The 22,629-nt window shown below is 43.1% G+C and overlaps 1 protein-coding gene across 3 annotated transcripts in view; it reads left to right on the plus strand.

Moving 5' to 3' along the window:
- The window catches only part of HHAT (hedgehog acyltransferase), a 165,393-nt gene extending 144,665 nt beyond the window's left edge, over positions 1–20,728 (plus strand). For all 3 annotated transcript variants that reach the window (XM_040554067.1, XM_040554068.1, XM_040554069.1), the window contains one exon: positions 18,425–20,728. In XM_040554067.1, coding sequence (XP_040410001.1) covers positions 18,425–18,516 — 92 coding nt within the window. In that variant the 3' untranslated portion in view covers positions 18,517–20,728. The remainder of the gene's footprint in view (positions 1–18,424) is intronic.
- The last annotated feature ends 1,901 nt before the right edge of the window (positions 20,729–22,629 follow it).

A 22,629-nucleotide genomic window follows, 5' to 3' on the forward strand; every position in this document is an offset into this window, starting at 1 on the left:
CAGCAGCCAGGGTTAAAGGCCTTTCCTATCAGCAGCAAGATCATTCGGATGTTTCCAAGGCATCCTTTCCACAGAGCCTGCTGCTGATTGATGGTGATGCTGTCATGGAGCTCTGCGTGTATTGCTGTATGAGCTAACCTGTTTGATAAGATGCAGATTTTACATCCTGATGCCATTTATTTGAAAAACACTAAAATAGCAGCTGTCTTTATTGCAGTAAAACTTGCATCACACTGGCAGAGTTGCTCAAAAATGCCCCAGAACACCCTTTCTTATAAACCTGCCTTGTTTCTAATTGCCACTCCTGAGGCGAGACAGAGCGAATGGTTTCTTCTGATGTCATTTCATCCTTTGGCCAACTTTAAGGTTTCAGTAGGTTGCAAGGCTTCTGAGTAGCCTGTGTAAAATATGGCAATAGACTGATGTATCCTTTTGTAGTCCGATATTGACCCAAAGATTTGAAGAATTTTGTGATTCCAGTCACTTAACAAATAACAAAGAGAAACAAAGGCACAAAGAGAAGTGGCAAGTCAGTAGCAGAGCGGGGAACAGATCTTGGCTTTCGTGACTGCTGTCAGTCTGTTTTTCAGCATTCATTCCTCCTTAAGATGTGCTTCTTCATAGTCCTGCTTAGACGCCGAGTTCTCTGGGGATTCATGAACAGAGCTCAGTCGCACAGAAGGAAGAACCAGTAGTGTCAGAAGATCTTTTCAGTGAGTTGGTTTCTGTGCTGCTTGAGCTGACAGCAAAGTCTTCAGTGACAGCAGTAACTGCCTTGTAAATAAAAGGAGTTTCCGTGAATTAGGCACATCTTAATTTGTTCGACCTATGCCGAGTTTAGAAGGGTCAAGTCCTTGTTTAAAAAGTCATGATGGCTCACTAACACAGCGGTGCCTTCTTTATGTTGCAGTAAGCATTTCTGAGCTGTCTCTCAGTAAAGCTGGCTCCTGCATCACAGTCAAAGACACGAGCTTTATCTTTTTAAGTAACATTATTGCTGATGAAAGGCTGTGAGATGATAACAGGAGAAACTAAGAGGGACAGCTAGCTTTTACCTGCTTCCACAGTCTAGAGGAAATGGCAAAATATATCACGTAAGAGGAGATCACTCTTTCTGCCCTATCCCCATTTTTTTCCTCCAGCATTGTCTGTCTTAATGTACGTATCTGTCATGCACAGGTTAGGGTGCTTTATGATGCTCTAGGCTTGCTTTCTTTGCTTTTTTTTCTTCCTCTGAAAATCTGCGCTCAGCTTTACTGCCTGCTGCCCAGGTAAAATGGAGTAGTGGGATGTCCTCAGCCCTGCCTGAGCTCCAGATGCCTCCTAGAGAACATTAAGGACAAGCTGGAAGCATCTGCAGGATGCATTTGGTTTAGTTTCTGCCAGCTGGACTGTCCTGAAAAGTCTGTTTTACTTCTAACAGTTACTGGATAGAAACAAAATCTGGTGTGTGAAGCAAGGAGGGAAGTGCACAAGCCACAAATATACAGAAAATCTGTGGTGGTTGGCTGAGCCCAGCACCAGGGACCAGCTCCAGGGCAAATGCCAGCAGAGACTCCCCAGGGCCATACATTTTTCTCTTTAGAAATCTGGTCCAATATAATTACTGCCCCAGCAAGTGCAATAGAGGCTGCTGCTACAATATGGTGGGCAGGCACTACTGTGGGCATGGCTCCGACATTGTTACTGGCCTCTAACAAATTAAAAAAAAAATGAGAGAAGAAAACTAATTGTACATACACGCCACATATTAAAATGCTGAGTCTTGACTGTGATTGTGAAAAGATTTTTTTTGTCCTGCTTACACTTTGTGTTCTGTATCTTCACACTATCTACAGTGTTAGGTGAAGTACCTATAATTTCTTTTCAGTGCAGGCACATAGCATATAAAACAACTGTAAAGGTCAGCCTACAGTAACCTTCCTGTATTTCAGTTACAATAGTAGTGCTGACCCATCAGTTCTCTTGAAACTGAAACCATGGCAGTGCCATACATAGCCAAGGACACACACTTTATGAGCATTTTAGTCACTAAAGTTAATTACTTAAAGACCTTGTATTACGCGTGGTACTTTGCCAAATTTGCACTGGTTTTGAATGATGACACAAATTGCTTCCATGAAAATTTTTAGATGATTCAAAATTAATGTGTAGTCTGATTAGATCTCCATTAATCAAAGATAGTGATTATTCCGTTAAAAAAGTTACAATTTACTTAACGTTTTTGCAGTGAGTTTCTTGTATCACACGAGTTCTGCAAGAGTAATTTCATTAATAATTCAATTCAGCTTTATGTACTGCTGTCTTCATTAAAGAAGTTGGCTACTGACAGCATTTATATTTAATGTTCTGTTAAGCTTGATTGAGATGTAAGATTAAATCCAGTTATATCTCCAAGAGGGAAGGTAATAAACTTTTTCTGCATTAGTCGGACTTAAATGCAGCTACAGCTAAGCTGCTGGTCAACTTGTACCATGCCTACAGCTCCACAGCAGTCTGAAAAAAAGAACTAGTATAATTAGCTCTGAATGAAGGCTAGAAAGACTGGACCTTGTTTTTACCAGGTAAAGTCCATCCTTGTTAGTAGTTACCACCTGTATGAGTTGATCATTTTGGAGGGGGGTCTTTTGCCAAACGACCTTTGGTATCCTTTCTGCACATACAGATGATGCATGTGCACATCAAAGCCACAAGGCAAGCTGAGCTACCGAAGGAGGATCCCTACAGAGGCAGGCTCATGAGCAGCAGGGGAAGTTTTATGTTGATATGTGAGCGGTGGGGGCTTTGTTTGTTCTCCCTCTTAAGACTAAGAATAACCATCTAAGATTTTGGGGGGTGGGGGAAGAAAAAAGTATTGTTATTAAATCTTCTTACTGTTCTCCTTTTCTAAAAAATGATTATTGTTTAACAAGAGAACTTTAATGTTTTACTGTCTCATAACGTACTTGATTAAGACCATTTGTTGTCAAATGTAGTGTATAGAGCCCATTTCCTAACTGGACTGTTAGATCAGAACTGATGAGTTGAGCAAGCCACTGATAGCGTTCTTGGTAGTGAAAAGAGAATTTGTTCAAATTTGTGAGTTTGACTCTTGCTTCCTAGACCATCTTTTCTCTGTTGCCAATTTGCTAGTTCACTTCTGAGTCTACCTTTAACATTTCTTCCTCCCTTCCAGTGATACGCTTGATCACTTTAACCCTTTTGTCTTAATTTTTTCAGTCTTTGTCTAGAATAATGACAATGCGTATGAGTCACCCTTCTACTTCCGTCCTCTTTATTTATTGTACTTTGATGCTTCAGATCAAAATGGAGATGTGCCACGGACTCTCAGGTATCCTACCCAACAGTTACAACATCTGTTGCAGAGTTTGGGTTAGGATTTAAAACAAATTAAGCTCCATTACTCTCTGAAGAATGAAAAATAATTTATCATTCTAAAGCCATAGAAGATATAGGGACTTCAGCAAAAGGGAAGATAGATATGATAGTAGATTGGTAATGACCTTGGTCCATCTGCCAGGGTAATTTTCCTGCCTTGGTAATCGAAATGTATTCAAATGCAATTTAAAGGTCATCAGGGATGCAGGTCCAAGACATAAGCAGAGTTTCTGATCAAAGTATTAAGTATTGTGTTTGACTTTTCCTTTTAAGAATGGCTGAAGGACTCTGCCAAACGATAAATTTCTCTTATTTAATCAGGCTTCTTTGTTACAACAAACTTTGACTGCAGCTGAGTTCTTCACTTGAGTCTGGTACTCAATGAAGCACTAAAGGACAGAGGAAGGTCTTTTATCCATAGCTATCTTTGGGTACTGCATTAAAGTGAACCCTGAGCCAAGTCCCAATGCAAAATGATTTTCTACAGAGGAAATAGAGGATTACCTGAGCAGCCTTACTCTATATGATAAACACAGTGTGAGTAGACATGAAGGATGCTGACACTCACGTCGGTAAATTTGATCCAAAAAGCAGAACTTTCAAAATTTGTATTGGGTGTGCCAGTATCCATTCAAAAGATTTTTGGGAAGAAGAGTAAGGCTGGAGAAACAGATTGTGCATTAGACATTAAAGAACCAATAAATTAAAAGGATACTTTTCTCTTTAAACATCCACTTAAGTGTTTTAAGTGAGCATGTATACATTTTTAGAAGTGTTTCCTTCATCCAGAATATGTAGTTTGGTATGAGGAATTTTACTAATAATTCATTTAGTACCAATACAAAATCCAACTGAAAATAAAGAGGTAAAGGAAGAAGAGAAACTATCTTTCCTTTCTATTAGGTATCCTAATTTTTGCCAAAGAAATGAGCATTAATCTCCTTGACAAGAGCAGGAGTAATACTGCCTTCAGAAGAAAAATAGCCTATTGCAGAGCGGTGAGCCATGTCCCCCCCACAGCAAATGGCAATATTTTGGTTCTTCTCCAGCTCATCAGTCAAAATGATGGACACCTTGACATCTTCATTTGGCAACAGGCTTTCACCAACATACCAAAAACTGCCAACCTCTAGCTTTAGCAATTCTAACTAAAACGAAGCAACTCCCAGTCAAATTAAGCCCATGCACATTTTTACTGCAGCCATTACAAAATCACAGGTACCTCTTTTGGTAGCATGTTTTCCATGGCTAGGTTTCCTTCTGCCATCTCACCACACCTGTCTAAGCGGGTCAGATCTAGTAAGGTATTTTCTTTACCTCAGGTTTTACAATACATCATTCTTCTATTTCTTATGCCACACTAAAAATATGATCTGCATTAGGAGACCTCTCTGGGCCATCTATTGATCCTAACAGAGATGTTGGGAATGAGGTGAACAGACCAGTGGGACCTTTGAGCTGTGCAGTTGTTCCCCAGGTCTTCTTCCCAGGGCAGGCTCCATCTCACACCAGGGAGCCGTGTGCCATCATGTGAACGCGGTGACTGTCCCACCTCCACACGGGCTTCGTGCATGTGCTGACAGCCCTCTGTGGCCACTGCATGCACCTCTCCCGTCAGGCATTCCCCACCTCGTGCTTTAGTTTCAGATCAGGGATGTGATAAGGTGTTGTTTTGGCATGTAGTGATTGTAAGCAACGATGTCTGAAGGGAGTCTGGGCCCGCCTGAGATGCGGCATTCATTATTTAGCCCCAAATTATATTTAATATGGCTAATCTGTGTGGTCACACCGTCACGTGTGAACCATGGTCTTTGAAATAAAACAAATCAGATCCTGCTCTGTTATACTGCATCCTCTGAGCTGATATGATGTTGTCTAAATTCATTCATTATTCTGGCTGCGTGGCTGATCCGGCGAGGAAAGAAAGCATGCACAGTGCGGAGAGGCTTACAGAAATGTTGTTTAGAAGGGGCTGTACATATGGAAATTTGTTCTCATTTCTTCCTTTGTGCTCTCCTCTTTACAAATGGAAATGACTGCTTCATAGCCAGTTCTCATTACACTTCTCTCCCATGAGGTGTGAAATCGGGACTGGGAGAAATCCCACTGCCGCGAGGGACTGAAGGCGAATGCCTGCCATTGGGCTGCTGTGCCGGGGCTGGGCAGCAAGGCCCTGTCCTCTGGCATGGTACGGCATGGCCACAGCGGCCTCGGCAAGGGGAGCGGGGCCGGGCCAGGCTGGGGGTGGCAAGGCAGGGCTGAGGTGGACATCAAGTCAGGGTCAGGCACAGCGTGTGGTGTATGCAATATGGATAATACAGTTAAATACGGTTGTGAGGATGATGGCACTCTGGAGGCCCCTGGTGAGCTTGGTCAGGGCAATGAGAGCCTGCTGGTGCCCTCTCGGCCCTGGCATCCATGTAAGTCCCATATATCTTCTGGTGAGGCAGCTGAGCAGATCCACCCCTCGGGGTTGTACAGCTGATTTCAACTTCTCTGCTCCTGTTTTGCATCAGTAGCAAACACGATCCAGGCTGTGAAGTGGCAGAGACAAATGAGTCACAGAAATGTCACTTCATTGCATTCCTGGACAAGGAGACAAGAAGCTAGTTGAACACTGTGGAGCTGATGTGTATAAATGGGTCACTTGTTTCCTTCGGGGAGGCGTGTGTTGGTTTTGAGCATGATGTATATATTAGAGCTATCAGCAGTCTTGTTAAACACTTGCAGCACTGCTTTTATTACATTAAGTAGAGGTGCAAGGGTGGGAGAGGAGCAGAAGGTATAACAGCCTGTATCAGGTAATGATCCTGGATGACTCTAGTGGGCCAGGAAAGCACATGGAAAGATCACATCTGATTTGTTAAATAAGATGGTTTAAATATTGGCACCAACCTTTTGGCAAGACACAGTAATACTGCTTTACTCGGTTGTATTTCAATGTAAAGGAGCTCATGGCTGTGGCTTTTTTTTTTTCCTTCTGGAAAATGCAACATCCTGCTAAAGACATCACTGGGAAAAAAGTACATATGGGGGTTCTTTTAGAAATCAAATTTTTCTTGTATATGCTTTGCTCCACCAGCATAGCCATCTAACGTTCAAGCAACATTGTGAATGGTCCCATTCAGCAGCTGTTTCGGAAGCTTTCTTAAAACAGGAAAGCAAGGAGAGCAACAACAATAACAACATCTGAAGTTTTCATGTGCCCTCCTCTGCAGGGTACAAAGGCAAAGAAGTGTTGTTATCCTCAGTGCACAGATGGAGGGGCTAGGGCTGATAGACTCTTTTTGATCGCAGTTACCAAGTTGGTACATAACTTTCTCAGATCCATGCTGATCAAAATTCCTTCCCTCAGGTGGTCTCCTGCTGGTCTGAGACCAGATCCCAGGAAGGCAGAGTGGGGCTCAGGACACAAGCTCCCTGCAGCTGGCAGTGCTGACAGAAGCTGCATGTTGAGGTAGCTTCCTGGGTGTTCCTAATTCCTGTGTTCTGACACAGGTGATAAAGGGATTGCTAGATTTTGCTTCAGATATGCTTCAAGCTTGTGCAGCTCACAGAGGTAAATCTGTAATTTCAGATACTCTGAGCTCTGTGTCACAGAGGCACACTGCTAATTCACACAGAAAGCAGCGAATGAGGCCTCGAGAACTCCCAAGATGTACTCATAAAATTCAGAACGTGTTTTCTTAGAATGTACAAGTAAATTGTCTGATTTTGACCTTAAAGTCAACTAAATATTGTTATCTTTCAAGTAATTTTAAGTTTTTTTTTTTTCTCTCTTACAAATGGTCTTGATGGTGGATTAACGCATTCTTTTGTTCCAAAAAAAACCAAAAAGAACTCAATCTTACCTGCAAAGTATCTGTAATTGAACTATTCTTCACTCAGAGGGTGGTGAGGCACTGGCACAGGCTGCCCAGAGAAGCTGTGGATGCCCCATCCCTGGAGGTGCTCAAGGCCAGGCTGGATGGGGCTTTGGGCAGCCTGGTCTGGTGGGAGGTGTCCCTGCCCGTGGCAGGGGGTTGGAACTGAATGGTCTTTAAGGTCCCTTCCAACTCAAGCCTTTCTATGATAATTTTAGTATTTAGTTGCTATGATTATATGAGCTATAGCAGGGTCAGGTCAGCCTCCGCACATGAGAAGTGCAACAGCTGTTCTATCAAAAAGGGGTCAACCAAGTACGGCCCTTTTTCTACAGATAACTTTTATGCAATAATTACATTTCATGCGATACGTCACCAGTGGGGTGGAGGTTGTTCACTGTCAATGTTTTCTACTGGCTGATTGCCAGCTTCAGGTGCCACTGTCCTTCCACAGCTGTGTGTGTTAACTGCACCATTGGTCCTTTTCTTCGTGGTTTGGAAATGCTGTGGAAACAAGACACAAGTGGAAGTGAAGTAACTGCATACAGCCTGAGAGCAGCAGCATTAAAAACACCTTAGTCCTGAATTGATTGTTATGGCTTGATAAGCGATTGCAAGATTGCTTCGTTCCCTTATCTATGTACTTCCATCCCTTGAGATGTTTGGATTTCTCTTAAGTGAGGACTCGATTCAGTGTCCTCACTTGTAGTACTAGTGTTATACCGATACAGCAATTATCCCAAATGCCATGTTCCTGTAAATTACTGATGTGTTGTCAGCCCTTCTTTTACTGCATGGAGCTGTAACAGGTAACATAATTTTTGTTACACAGAGAATTTCTTGTACAAGGCCTCTGTGATAAGACATTGCAGTTTGTGTATTGCTTGTGTAGCTGGTTGTAAGTAGTTGTTAAATTTGTTGCACTGCTTGTTTTCTTCTGCTTAACACTACAAGAGACAAGGCAACGCCACAGAATTGCTGAAATGGTCTAGGAACATAACTGGTTTTGTGGATGAGAAGAGAAAATTGTAGACTAAAGGTTGCTGCAAGTAGGAGGAGGACAGAGAATAACTGATCCGTAAATATACTTCACAATTAAAAAATTATTATTTTTTTCATCATTTAAGCATCTTACTTTCATGACCATTCCAGGACACCTTGTTCAGAAATTGGGTTGGGGAATTAAATTATAGTACTTCACCATTTTACCCAAATGTTTGCTTGCTGATGATGGGTGGTTTAAATTCTCTCCCTTTCAAAGCCTTGATAGAGCCTTGATTTCTCCAGAGCTCCCCAGCACTATGCAAAAAGGCTGACACACAAACCGAAATCCAAGAAGGGAGACCCCCAATTAGATTGATAAAGAAATCTTCATGAAATTCAAGCTGTAGTAAAGGGGAAGTTAACTCGTCCTTGTGCTCAGCCTGTCTTTCTTTGTGTGTCATGGGTATCTCTACTCAGTAACAACAGATAACTAGGTACTCGACTCAGGGTTGTGCCAGGCAGCAGCAGTCCAGCTCTGCCCTTGGGACGTGTCTGGTCTGGGGAGTTAGTCTGTATTCTCACATTTCATCATGCAGCCGTAACAAAAGGACTCTCGTGGCTCTGATGTTTTGAATGGTGTCCGTAATGCTGTCAACGAATAATTACAAGCAGAAAATACCATAAAATCTTTGCAAGTGTTAGCGTTCCACAATTGTTCACACTCTATTTAAGGAGGTTATTCTGGGAATGCCTGAGCAGACGTTTAAGGATAAGCATAGCGTTGCCCTCATTATGCGTGGCAAGACAGGTAGATTACTTTAAAGTGTTTTCGTTGCATGACACTTTGAAGAGGTAGCTCTTTTGCCTTGCTTCTGGGTGAAGATACATCTTTATTTACAGTGCTGCTTTTTGAAGCTTTTGTCTCTGTTGTTTAAAAAAAAAATAAGGCACTATTTCTTATTTTGTGTGCTTTGATTTCACATTATTTTGGTGCGGTTCCCAACTAAAGACCTGGGAGGAGCAGGAAAGTTGCTTCTAGCTTATAGATTCACCCCTTCTTAATCTGGAAACTAAAGCTGTTTGGATTTCTTTTCTTTTCCTATTATCAATTCTGGCAGAAAGACTCTGCCAGGCAGTTTTAAGCTGTCTTTTTTTACTCTAAATTCAGGTCCAGCAGTTGCACTAATGTGGTTCTTTTGATTTTAGTTGAATTAGTCCAGAGTCAACGTGTGAGACCAGGAGTGCAGCCTAAAATCTCAGACTTTTTTCCACTGACTAGCTCTACTGGAAAAACTACTAGTGTGTGAAGTTTATTTTAAAACATGAGGCAGAAAGCGTAACTGCTGTGTTTCTTTTGTTCTTTATACAGTATTTCAAGTAAATTACTTGTCAGAATTATGGTCAGGCGATACCACAAAAAGTCAAGCAATGTAGAGTGAAGTTACCAGCATCCCCCTGCTCACTTCATGTGTTATGTACAAGGGAAATAACGCTTCTAATCTACATTGCACAGCATCTGGAGAGCTGCTAGTATCGTGGTTAGGTATCAGTAAGTGGGGTTTGGCTCCAAAGGCAATCATATCCTGTATGGGTACCCACGTCCATGGGGCATTTACCAGCATTTGTAAATAAGACAGCAGTTTTTCTCTTTCAGATGCATGCTTAGTGCAATGCAAATGGTTTTGGCATCATCACTGAATCATGTCAAGGGGTGCTTTATAAAATGATAGCCCGGTATTTTGAGCTACCTATGAAATTGTTTATTTGCATCTTACCTAGTTGATAGGAATAAGTGTGTTTAGCATGCTTTCTACATCCCTGACGTAGGTTGAATTGCTTTCTTGTTTAAGGCAGTCCTTGTCAGCAGGCAGCTTTCTTTAGTGCCATCAAGCATAAAAGCGAAATTATTTTAGCTATCGGCGAAGTGTGGATCCACTCTCAAAAAGAACAAAGAAAAGTTACAGCTTTTGTGATCTGTATCTGTTTTTCCTGTTTCTGCTAAATGGAACCTGTTTGCGTTATGCCCATGCTCAGAGACTACAGCTTTCTGCTCTCAGCAGTGCTGATCCTGAGTTGCAGTCATCCTGCACTGCAGATGATGGTCTTTGACTGTTATCTCTCCATTTGCAGTTTTTCTCAGCAGCGATAAGTACTCCTCGGAAAGCCACAGATGTAAGCATTCTCCAGGATGGTATAATTTAAAATTCACATAGGTAGACTACTATGTAATACATTGGTTAATGTCCTTAGCTGGAAATTACTTCATGTCTGCTGAAGACGAAGCTTTTGTGGTTACTGCCAACGTACCTGGGTGAGGTTCAGATCTAGACCTGGCAGCTGAGCATTTTGTGCTTTTCAGCCTTGTTTACGGATTCTGTATGGGACAGCTTCCGAGTCATCCTTACAGTGCTTCCCTGGCTTTCCTTTGCAATGCCCCCTGCGGTACAGTGATGATTTGTCCGAATATCTGGACCTTACCCACACTTGAAGCTGAAGCATCAACACCTGAAAATCTGTAACAATTAGCAAAGTTGGCCTGGAGTCTCCCATGCTGGTGCTGCTTGGCTCTGCTCCCAAGGTCTGCTGTGGATGGAGGGGAAAGATGTGAGAGTTCTTTGCTGGGCTCTAGTAGTGGGGCAAGGTGGCACCTTGAATATAGAGACCCCGCGAATCTGGGCGCTGCTTTACAAGGTGGGGGATGGCTGGGTCTATGCCCGTGCTGGCAGAATTGTTGCTGCTCCTCCATCATGGCACGGGTGAGACTTCCTCTTCACACAGCCCAAGGAGGAGCAAAGCATGCAACGTGAAGGCTGAAAGCAGCAGCAAAATAACAGTGCCATGGTTTATGCTAGGGCTTTGTTTGCCATATGCATTTTTTTCAACTTAATTCACAGTCCCCTGTGTACTGCACCCTACCTCACCATCCTTGCAGTTATCCCTGAATGCGTGCCGGGGGGTGATTTGATATCCCTGGTTTGAGTGCTCCCACACAACAGCCATAAAGCCAGTGAAATGCAAGTGAAATTCTGTGCATCAGGTCTTTTTTCCAGGCCTGTTTATTATCAACTGAAGTGTGTGTATAGGTAGCTGAACTGTAAGCACGCAAAAATAAAATGCTTATTAGTAAGAACTCCTGCACAAGGATACAGGCTGTTTTCAGACAGTAACGCTTAAGTTGGCCATTAATTTAGAAAAGTACCACAGTCGCATTTAAATATGTGAGCAATAAAAACTACTAGACTGTTCAATTTACATTTTAAACCCAGGAACCATAATTAGTCCTTAGGCTAAGATTTCAAGGATTAAAATTTCTTCTGGATTTGAAGAGGAACAGCTACAGCCAATAGTTATGCACAACCTCGTATTTTTAAGGGCCTGTCCTCAAAAGTGGATTATGAAAATAATAATAATAAAAAAAATTGATCCCCAACTCCAGGAGATTAGGAAGAATTCAAATAATGCAAAGACCGCTTCCCTGACCAAAGCCGTTTCCACAGCACGATGCACACAGAAAAAGTCTTTTAATAGCACTGCTCAAGAATACACAGGCTGTTGAGAAACTGCATTCCTAATCAATGGGAGGACAAACTGGGTGGGGGGGACTCTTTAAATCAGGCTTAGATCATTGCTTAGATCAGGCTTAGATCAAGCAGCGCATACAGAGGTCAGCAGAGATTGGGCAGGTTTAAAAGATGCCTCAGTGATTGGGATAGGGTACAGCCGGGTGATTAAGATACATTAATAAATTTTCCATGAGTCTAATTATGCTGCTGTACCAACAGTGTAGTAAAACTTAATGTGGATATGCTGCAGCCATGCAGCAGGGGAGTTGCATTGCTTCAGTTAATATCTTACGTGATAATAATTCTCTGCTTTTGGCCCTGCTACGTGATACTGCAGTTTACTTTATTGCAGAGTGGTCATAATTCAACAAATACAGGAGCTTTTCCTGGCATCTTACCAGGTCTACTTGCATCTTTCCACCTCTAAATTTTGTTCTTAGGATAGGCTGTAACACAGCACTGCTTAAACAATGCTGCCAGCCACTAATAAACCAGCAATCTCATGAAGCAATGATGGAATGTGATTAGGAACTGAAGAAGTGGGATATATCACAGCATCACGGAACTGGTGAGGCTGGCAGGGACACCCAGAGCAGGCTGCCCAGGGCCGTGTCCAGCTGGATGTTGAACATCTCCAAGGAGGAGGCTCCACAGCCTCTGGGCAGCCTGTGCCAGTGCTCCCATCACCGCACAGCACAGAAGGGCTGCCTGGTGCTGAGGGCACCTCCTGTGCTCCGCTTTGTGCCCGTGGCCTCTCGTCCTGGCGCTGGGCACCACTGAGAAGAGCTTGGCTCTGTCCTCTTTGCACCTGCCCTTCAGGTATTTATGGACCTCCTCTTCACCTGAGCCTCCTCTTCTCTAGTGTATATATTTATATATATAAAAGCATGAAAGCTAACTTTACTGAATTCCAAATAGTTCTAATGCTTCCATAATTGCCTCTGGTTTTTCTTTACACCTGGGAGTGCAGTTGTTTACTGTTACGGGTTCCAGTTCAGCAAGTATTTCTTAAGTGTTTGGCTTTATTTAATGAATATTAAAATAATTTAAGCAAGCAAACAAAAGTTGTGCTTGGGTCTTTTTCTGTGCACGGTAATTGAAAATGCCCAGGTTCCTGTCTGGATGAGTTGTGAGTAAGGGGAGGCAGATTGGAAGGAATTAGCATCTAAAGGCACTGTAAAGGGGTTTGTAGAAGCACTCTCTGTAAAGGGTGGCTTTGCTATTTATCATCTGAATGCTGTATTTTGAACAGCGTATTGTAAAGCTTCAGAGTATCCTTCAGAAATAACTTTTTAAATTTGAAAATTATCATTTCATTCATAGTCTGATTTAGTACCTTCAGAGTAGGACTGAACTCCGGGAGAAACAGAGAAGTAGGCATACATTATAACACAGTGTTACCCAGTGCCCTGTATCATGTCTCTGTAGATGCAGCAGCTGGAAAATTTGATGCACAACCCATGGAGCAATTTTGTGTAAGCCAGTGGGATCACCTCTGGTGGGCTTTGAAGTTAGCAGTCCCACATCTGTGTGTTGAATGATAGCTGAAGATACGTAGGGTTTACTTTTCCAACCCCCTAAAGGTGGTAACGAGGTGTCAGGCTGCACAGTGCTTGTAATGCATCCTGTTGGGCATGTCCTGCCGTAAGGGTCAGCAGCGGTCCACCTGGAAGCGAGGGACAGACCTGAAATTAAAGTTAAAAACCCGGAGTTTGCCCTCTATTTCAGATGTTGGACCAGATAATAGGTTTCTTTCAACTAATCTTTAATTTTGAATGTGTTATTTTTCCTGAAAATGTGACAGTTTTACTGATCTCATAAGGATGTTAGCACTTGTAGGTAAGAGAGGTCTTGGCCTCAAATGCTGGTTTGATTTGGCTTTTTATTCAACCTGACAAATCAGTGCCTGGTCCTCCTCCTCATCCCCACAGTTGTGTCTCCTTAATTCTGTACAGGGTGGTTGCTTCAGTGTCCTGTCACATGTGAAGAGTTGCTTAAGGGTAAATTTTCCTGAGTGCTACGTCTTGGCAGCAACTTAGGTGCTTCCAAATCAAAGTCACAGTAACATGTACGCTCCTCAAGTCAAGCTTTTCAAAGCTTTTTTTTTTTTTTTTTTTTACATTGATTTAATAACTACTCTTGTGCTTTGATGACTTTTGAGGACTGTGTGGCCAAGTCTCATCTGAAAACAGTATTAAGGTCCCACAGCAAGTAAGACACTTTTGGGAAATGTAAGATGCAACTACTGCCCCTTTCTCTTAGCTCTCACAGGCTGGAGGAAACAAAGTGCCATTTCCTAGTGTTTGGACATTTTGTGATAGCTCAAGAGGCCCCAGCACATTGCTAGCATGGTTCTTTTGCAGCACGGTAGATGATTAGGAAATGTGAAAGAATTTCATTATGGATATATAATTAAATGGTTTTTCAGATGATTTGAAGTGAGGTAATGAGGACATAACCAGACTTTTGAGAGCTGTGATCCAAGCAACTACTTTTCGATTGAAAGCTTAGTTTTACCCTACTATCTTCAGTTTAAAATCTAGAATGGGCCAGAAACATGATCTTATCTAGATGTTCACAAAGTATCTAGAAGCATTTTGGAAAAGGAGATAGGAAGTTCAAGGGAAGGAACTATTCCAAAAGCTGTTCCTGTTGCAGTTAGTTTGTGTTAATTCTTTTTTGAGCACGTAATGAAAACAAGTTTCATATTCATTACACTGAAAGGTGAGTACATAACATGTCAAAATGCAGTTTTAAACCAGCAAGACTATTGAATAAGCTGTGTGTGACAGAGCAGTGTCTCCTGCCCACTTGGGGTTGGAGACTTTTTTGGGAGGAGGTGATATGATAGATAAAGCGTTGCTGTTACCTTGACACAGGCTTCACAGTCCTCTTCACAAAAAAGCCTGTTTGAGTTTTGTGAAGCAGTGTACCTGGGTAAGTCGAGAATTTGGTTGTGATTCCACTGATGATTCTCACCCAGCATCCCTTTGCTAAAAGTCCAGCTGTCTAAAAATAAAAAATATGTAGGTAAATCTTACAGAATTTGCTAGATTAGGTAATAGCATATGAATTTGTTCTTAGATTTACAGATAGCATATGTTAGTGAATACTACTTCATCTTTCCACAAAAAAAGATTATGAAAATCTGAGTCATCTCACGAAACTTGGTTTTCAAGTCTAAAATCAAATTACTGCTGACAGTCAACAAATTGTAAGATTTAAGGTGCTATGTGGCTTGTATTTGAATAGGTAAGCCTCCCTCAGTCATTTCCTAAGGTTAGTACTTAATATGACCCTAATAATATTGTTTAGAGAAGTGCATTTTATATATACGATTTTGCAGAGAAATGTTGGTGCAGAATGCAGGCATGTGTACTTCTGAATGGAGTCTGAAGGACGTTATGGGGTGGATGACATTTTCTGTACGAGGATGCAGTGATTTAGGGTGATAAGGTAAAGCTGGGGAGCCACCAGAAAGAAGAGCCCCTTGAACTGTGATGTCAGGGTAAGAGCAGAATGAGGGAGAGCAAAAGGCCTGAGAAAAGAAAATACATTACAGTGCTGGCCCAGGGCAAAAAGTGTGATTTCCTTGGAACTATGGACCTGAATACATCAGTAACTTCTGGTTGCTTGGGTTTATGAAGAGAAACTGTTAAAGTATGGAAAAGGCTCCTGTGAGTGTATCTTGTGAGAGGGCAGCTGATGCTGCTGTCTGATTATGGAGGTCACACACAAGGATGACACGTGGGTCATTTGCATCAGAAAAAACGCCAGACAGAATTTGAAACGACGTCCTTGCTGGGTTAGTGTTGCTCGATGCATCCTGCCCTACAACATCACCTTCTGGAGACGAAGTTCTTCAGTCTGTTCATCAGGTTCATCATGTGTCCAATCATGAAATGGAACAGAGAGGTGAAAAGAGTTTAAAGAGCCCTTGCTTGCTTCGGGCTGTCCTCGGGCCACTTTCAGGTGTGCCACTTTGCACTTGTGCAAATCTGCACTGAGTGAATTGGTTAATCCAGGATCGTGTGGAAGCAGAACATGATGCCTTTGTTTTGCTGAGTTACAGTGGAGGTGCCGTACGTATTTCCCCACACCTTGTAGCAGTGCACGTGATTCCTGTAGGGCGAGGATGGGCCTGCAAGGCAGAGGTACCTCCTCCTTCAGCCCAGCTCTGAGAGGGCTGCCTCTTGCCCCTGCAGCAAGAAGTGCTTTGGGACCTGTGTGGCTCCTCCTAGAACAGATGCAGCAAGAATAAATAAAAAAGTTCTTTTCCCTGTCCCATAGCGGGTGACTTTGTCTCCCCCCCTACTTTTCAGCTTAATTAGATCAGGAGGAGATAATCTGCTGGATGCAATCCCTGACACCTGTTACTGTACAGGAGAAACTCCCTGCCTTCCAAGAGGATTACCACAGGCCTGACTATAGCGCCATGAGAGCCCCATAAAGCCATGTCGTGGGCACTGAGAAGGAATTTTATCTTAAGTCTAAGGCATCTAGAAAAGATTTCTAGCGTGTACCTACATATCCTGCCAAGGTCTCTTATAACTAGGATTTAATGTACATGTACTGGTTTGCGATAACAACCAAGTCATAAGGACCACTGCCGGCGCATTTTCTGTGTGCCAGGTCTTTAAAGTATTATAAAAAATGCTTAATATCTATCTGGCAAGGTTTCCAAAAGTACCCTTTTTGAAAACCCAAAACAAAAAAGCAGCTCTAGAGCCTGTCGTCTTTTAACGTGTTGTCTCTGTCTGCACAGAGCAGACACCAGAGTATTGCTTCCAGGAAAGGGATGGTTTTATTGCATCCGTTGACATGCTTTCAAGCTAAATGTTACCATAGACAAAGCACAGCCAGGCTTTAGCTTGCTATTGAAGGTAAAACCCACTCTACACTGGCCTAATATCACTGAAGAAACTAAGCTAGTTCGTTGCTAAAAATCCCTTTGGAGATACCTCAGCAGTTTTGTTTTGTGAAACAAATAATTAAATGAGAAAGTATAATTTTGCTTTAGGGTGTTGTGAAGACAATTGATGAACATTTGTAAATGTCTCGGTGAAAATCATTCCGGTCCCATGACTGTATTTCACCATGAAACAAGGACAGAACAAATAAGAGATCCGTGAAACACACAGCTCTTCACAGGGGGGAAAAAAAAAACTTTTTCTAGCTCTATTCCAGGGTCAAACATTGCACTGCCTGGGCTCTCTGTGTGCCCAGGAAGGGTCCCAGCACGCGCAGCCCCAGAAGTGCAGGGCAGAGCCCGAGGCAGCCAGCCCTGCTGAGGGCAGGCTGTTAAGTTAAGGCTCAGCAAGACGGGAGCACAGTTCAGCAGCACCCAGTCTAGAATGGGCTTGAAGCCTGGACAAAGCCAGCCTGCAAAATACCTCGTGAGCATGCCTTCAGAAAGAGTATTCTGTTGTGGAGAGGATATGTCTTCTCTCCATCCCTTCTGCAGGCCACTGAGGAATCTCATTTCTGCCAGCAGGCTCCTCTGATCAGAATTTTCTCCAAATGGGAGCGCAGAAGCCCTTTTTTTGAAAGCAGCAGTTGTTGGTTCTAGGGTGGCGTATAGAAAACCAGTCAAACACACAACCAGAGTTCCTGTGTTGACAATGACAAAAAGACAAAAAAAACTCAAATACCCTCCTCCCTTTCCCTTCCCCTCAACAAAACATTAGGGCCTAATGCTGGGGCTTTCAGCCTATAAATTCTAAGGTGAGGATGGAGAAAATGAGCAGAGGAGGAAAAGTATCAACAAAGGCAGCTTCATTTATCTGATTCTGAAATCCACTGATACAGATTTTTCAAGTGATCTGCAACTGCCCTGGGAAAGGGTTGTCCTTTTGGCTTGTGACCTCCTGCTGCTCACTTGCTTAGCTGCTAAAAGCTCCAGTGAAAAAAGGTGACTTCCGCTAAACAGAATTAAAAATAATGACAACATGTGACGTTTCCCCAGCAAACGTTTAAATACTAGAGGAGTATTTCTTTTTTATTAAAAAATAAATAAAAAATAAAAACCTAACAAGTACAGATCAGGCAAATGGGGCTGTCTCTTCTGCACTGGCACAGTGCTATTCTGACCCCATTAGCTGTCACTGGGCTGCAGAGTGCATGCATCGATTTTACACCCAGCTGCAGGGTATCCAAACCAGCCTCAATCAGAGATTTCTTCAGACTCTTTTTGCAGAACAGGTAGCTGGATTTGTGCTGATTTTTAATAACCTGCGTTATGGTTATGCATGCCTGTGTGCATAGGAAGCACTGTAGCCAGCGTAAAGCATCGGGATGCGTTCAGGGATTTTGCTTGACAGACAAACCTGCCACGAAGGAGAGGATTGAAACAGACCTCTATAATTCAGCAAGTGTCCTTTGGGGATGTGGAGCAGGAGTAACCCTGAACCAGTTCGCTGAAAATGGAAAAGACTGCATCTATAGAGGGTCAGGCATCCCTGAAGCTTTAGTCAATCCAGGTTTCCCCTTTCGAATTTTGTGGGTTGGCTCTAGTTACAATACCAAATTGCTAATAAAATTAATTAAAAGCATAGTAAGCTGGTCATCCCAGGAGTATTTCTGTGTGAAGCAGTCATTAATTATTCTGACTAGGCTTGTCTGTCTTTCTATTTATAGGTTGGCCATGGGCAACACTGACTGTTCTCGGGTTCCTGTACTGCTATTCTCACGTGGGAATCGAATGGGAACGCACGTACGCTGTGAATTAAGGGTGACGCAGAGCGACAAGTATCATGGCAGCTTACACGTCGATGGTTTTCTACACTGGACGTCTTATCTGCAGAAGAATGTGCCAGACCAAGTACTTGGTCAAAGTGTTAAAACTAAAAGCTCATTTAGTTCCTTCTGGATGGTGAATTCAGGAATTTAAGCAGAAACACTAATGGGCTATATGAAGGGTGGGGAGAAATTATGAAGCATTTTGAATGATGTTATTTTTATAAAACAGCAAGTCTGTGACTGTACACTGAAAGTGTGCACCTCAGAATATGTATTTCACATGTGATAAAGACTTTTTATTTCTTCCAATATTTTGCTGCCTATTTTGACGTACTGAAGAAAATTCTTTTTTCCTACATTGCACAATTCAAAAAAAACCTCCAATCTCTCTCAGCTTCTGTCCAGGGGCACACAGGGCTGTGCCCCGCACTTACATTACTTGTGACAGGCAGGATGCTCATCAGTTCATTTTGATTGCTTTCTGATTTAAGGTAGAACATTTTTGGTGTTCTCACTGCTTGCAGTTTTTCAGCCGTAAAGGACCTTCTAGTTACTGTAGCAAAGTCTGCTTTTTCTCTTTAATTTCTTCATTTAAACGCTTTTTTTTTTGGAAGTCTTGGGAGTGTTTGTGTTTGATCATTCAAAAAGAGGAAGGCAGGCCTTAAAAAAAAAGAAAAAAAAGTCAACTTTTATTTTTAAATCTAATATGACCTTACAGCTCCTTGGGCTTTAAGTGCTCTCTGCCTTGGGTTAGCACTAAAGCGTGTAATATTACCTCTGTGATGGAGTGAATCCCACCTTCAGGGGAGCTGGTTAGTCTGCCTCTGGTGCTTTTCTATGAAAGGACATAAGCCAGGGCTGACTGAATGGTAGGTCTGCTTCATCCTCTGCTGTCCAGGCAATTAGCTTCTGCAATATTAAAGAGACAGACTAGGAGCAGAATTATAAGAGCCTTAAAAAAAAATAAATAAAAATTGTCTGTTACAGTAGCACCAAATGAGCCAGAGCTTCATGTCCTTTGCCCGCAGCCAGACCTGTCACAGCAGCATCTTTGCTGAAACACTGGGTTGCCCAGAGCTGGCAAAGCTCTGCCTGTCTGGTTGCGAGCCTTGAGGCTGCGAGTGCTGGCACGCGCCGTTTTCCAAGGGGAAGGGAGACCCTACCCACCTCTGGTACAAGGGTCGTCTCCCAGTCTGTTCCCTGTTAATCAGCCTGAAGGCCTTTAGTGTACGTGGCTAGGCTTTCCTTTAGGCACAGCAAAAGGCCACCAGCCCTGGAGAAGAGCACTGCTTCTGCCGAGAGCAGCTCCTGCACCCGAAGCAGCAGGACTCCTCTCCAAACTGGTTCCGTGCCCCCGGCAGCCATCCCAGCCTGTTGGTAGGCACAGATGAGTGTCCTGCTGTCCATCGCTCCTGCAGCTTTGGACAGTCTGATCGAGATCATCCCTTCAGCAAGAAATTCAGTCCCTGAGATAGGCTTCAGCTCAGTGCCTGCATTTCTGATGTCTCTGCTGCTCTGACGCCTTTTTCCCCCTTCATTTGTTGCTGCAGAAAAAAGGGCAGAGTCTTCAGCTGTCTACCCATCCAGAGACCCAGCCTTTCGCTTACTATTTCAGGGTAGAACCTCCAGCCCTTTATTTTTAGGGAAGGATTTTTCCACTGTGCAAATGCAGTTATTTCCCTTGGAAGTTATCTCTAGGAGATACGATGGACTGTTGAAAATAAGACGCACCATGCGTGCTGCCCGGCCAGAGATGTGGCCCTCTGGATTGATTTATGGTAATTAATTACAGGGATCCTCTCAACCAGAGAAGTATTTTGCTCTCAGCCTGCGAATTTTCTAAAAACGTCTGAAATTGGCCTCAGCTTTGGAGTAGCACTGAGCTAAGGGCAAGAACTTCCTGAAACTTAACTCAGACTTTGTAATTAAGTGGAATTAGCATTGGAGTGAAAAGTCATGAGTCTGTTCCTCAGTCTGATCGATTACCATTACTGCATGACACGAGTGGCTACTGAGTGATGGGATTCCAATTTGTATGCGTGCAAAGTGCCCTGCTCTAATATGGCAATGACCCTGAAGGTTGGCTAGATTATGCTTCTTTCTAAAACAAAATTGTTTTTTATATGTATTTTTTCAGTGCTTTATACATCTTCCCTAATTTTGTATCCTTTTCTGTTTCAAAAAATAAAGCTGAAACTGACAGTTGGTTTGAGAACTGTGTCTTAGAAACCTACAGTTTGGCGTAAGAAAAGTAAGTGCTTCCCTGCCATTTAGAAACGCTCCAATGCACTGGAAGCCTGCAGGATGGGCGCAGTCCAGACTGGTTGTGTTTGCCCCCCTTGTGCATATATGGAACGTGCATTTCCTGATGGGGTGAGTTTAAAAAGCAAATACACCTTTGGTATATTAGCTATGGTGACATTTCAGTGTGTGAAGCTTCTGTGAGCGGTCAACACGAGTAGGATGGAAGTAAAATGATGCTTCCCTTTATAATGTCGCTAATCTGGTCCATGGTCAAAAGCATGAAGATTGCTAGCACAGTTTAAGAAATAGATACTATTTCTTAAATATTTATCATCAAGGAAGTAAATAAATTTCTTCACTCTCAGTCTTTCTAGGGGTTCCTTTTCTGCTACTTTGAAGTATTTATTTCATGAACAAGCCCACTCACAAGGTTTCTGATCCATCCTGCTTACTGAGCACCAGTAGGCGAGGCATGAGGCACGCTTGGTCACCCAGACAGCTCTGTTAAGAGCACAGGCTGTGCCTGAAGCACTCTAAATGTGTGTAGTCAGCTGTACCTTCAGCTTGGAGGCCCGTTCCTCAGCATGACCTGCACATTTTCATTCATTATCACATGGTGCCTGCTGGAATTGAAATTAGGTGGTAGCCAGAAGTGCTGTCCTCCGTGTCCTCTGTGATGGTCCTAGGGAGGTGGGAGTCTGCAGAGGCTTGGAAGAAACAGAAATAATGACTCCAGTTGCCAAAGGAAAAAATAAATAAATAAAATAAAAGGTATGGGGAGGAGGAGAAGACGACTTCCAGACACTAAGGAAAAGCTAATTACAGGCCCTAGGAAACAGTTGACAAAGAACTTTCCAAAGTCAGACATTGGCCATTTCAAACCAAAGGGGAGGCGATTGTAGGCTGGGGGAGGCAGGGGCAGTGCTGCTGGAAGCCCTGGAAGTCAGAGACTGCTGTGACCAAAAGCACGAGTTGGTGGCTGTGAAACAGCTGGGCAGGCGCGTGATGCCTGCTGACAAAAACAGGTCAAAAGTGATTGTGAAAAGCACGGCTAAGCAACTAGCAAGCATCGCATATATGGCTTTAGCAGCTACCACAAAGCTGTAGCAATCAAGTCACGCATGCACGTATGCGTTCATCCCCTAACCCCTACTTGGTTAACGAAGTGCTCACAGCCATAATTATTACTGGGGATGGCAGGATTACGCTAAGTGGCTCTTTCTTTAATTCTGCATTGATTAGAGGGCAAGCGAGGCTTTGCTCACATATCTTTTTCACATCTCAGAGCTAAAAGCAGATTAGTCGGAATAACCAGCTTACCACAGGTCATAAGAAAAACAGCTTAACTATGAAAACCTGCAGCAATTTTGTTATTAGTCATAGCAGTCACACAGTGCCTCTCCTTTCTCTTGCACACCCGCTTCATTTCCTCCATCACTGCTGCCCCTTGAGCCGGTTGCAGCTCACACTTGCTAACGGGAGGCTTACCTTCCTCAGGCATGCTGGCATGATTTTCCTCAAGGAGCTGTGAAGAGCAAGGGGATTGCTATGCATGGTGTGTCACAGCTTCTCCTGCATGTGCTTTATAGTCAAACACCCCCCCGGTAGCTCTGCCTGTTATTGCTTTGCAAAATAACTCTCTCCGCGCACAGCCGCTTGTTAGTCAAGTCATATATTTTAATGCAGCAGGGACAGCTGAAATATTGCTTGCCACAAAGCCTGTGAAAAACTCTGCATCTGTAACACCTGTGAGGAATGAGGGAAGAGCTGCATTACAACAGAGTTTTGCTTGCATTAAGAGACCTCTGAGACCGCCCCTCCCTGGTGCCCCTCTCTGCCGACCCCCCCTCAGGCTGGGG

Source organism: Cygnus olor, chromosome 3 (assembly GCF_009769625.2).
Source record: "Cygnus olor isolate bCygOlo1 chromosome 3, bCygOlo1.pri.v2, whole genome shotgun sequence".
In the NCBI taxonomy this organism is placed as follows: Eukaryota; Metazoa; Chordata; class Aves; order Anseriformes; family Anatidae; genus Cygnus; species Cygnus olor.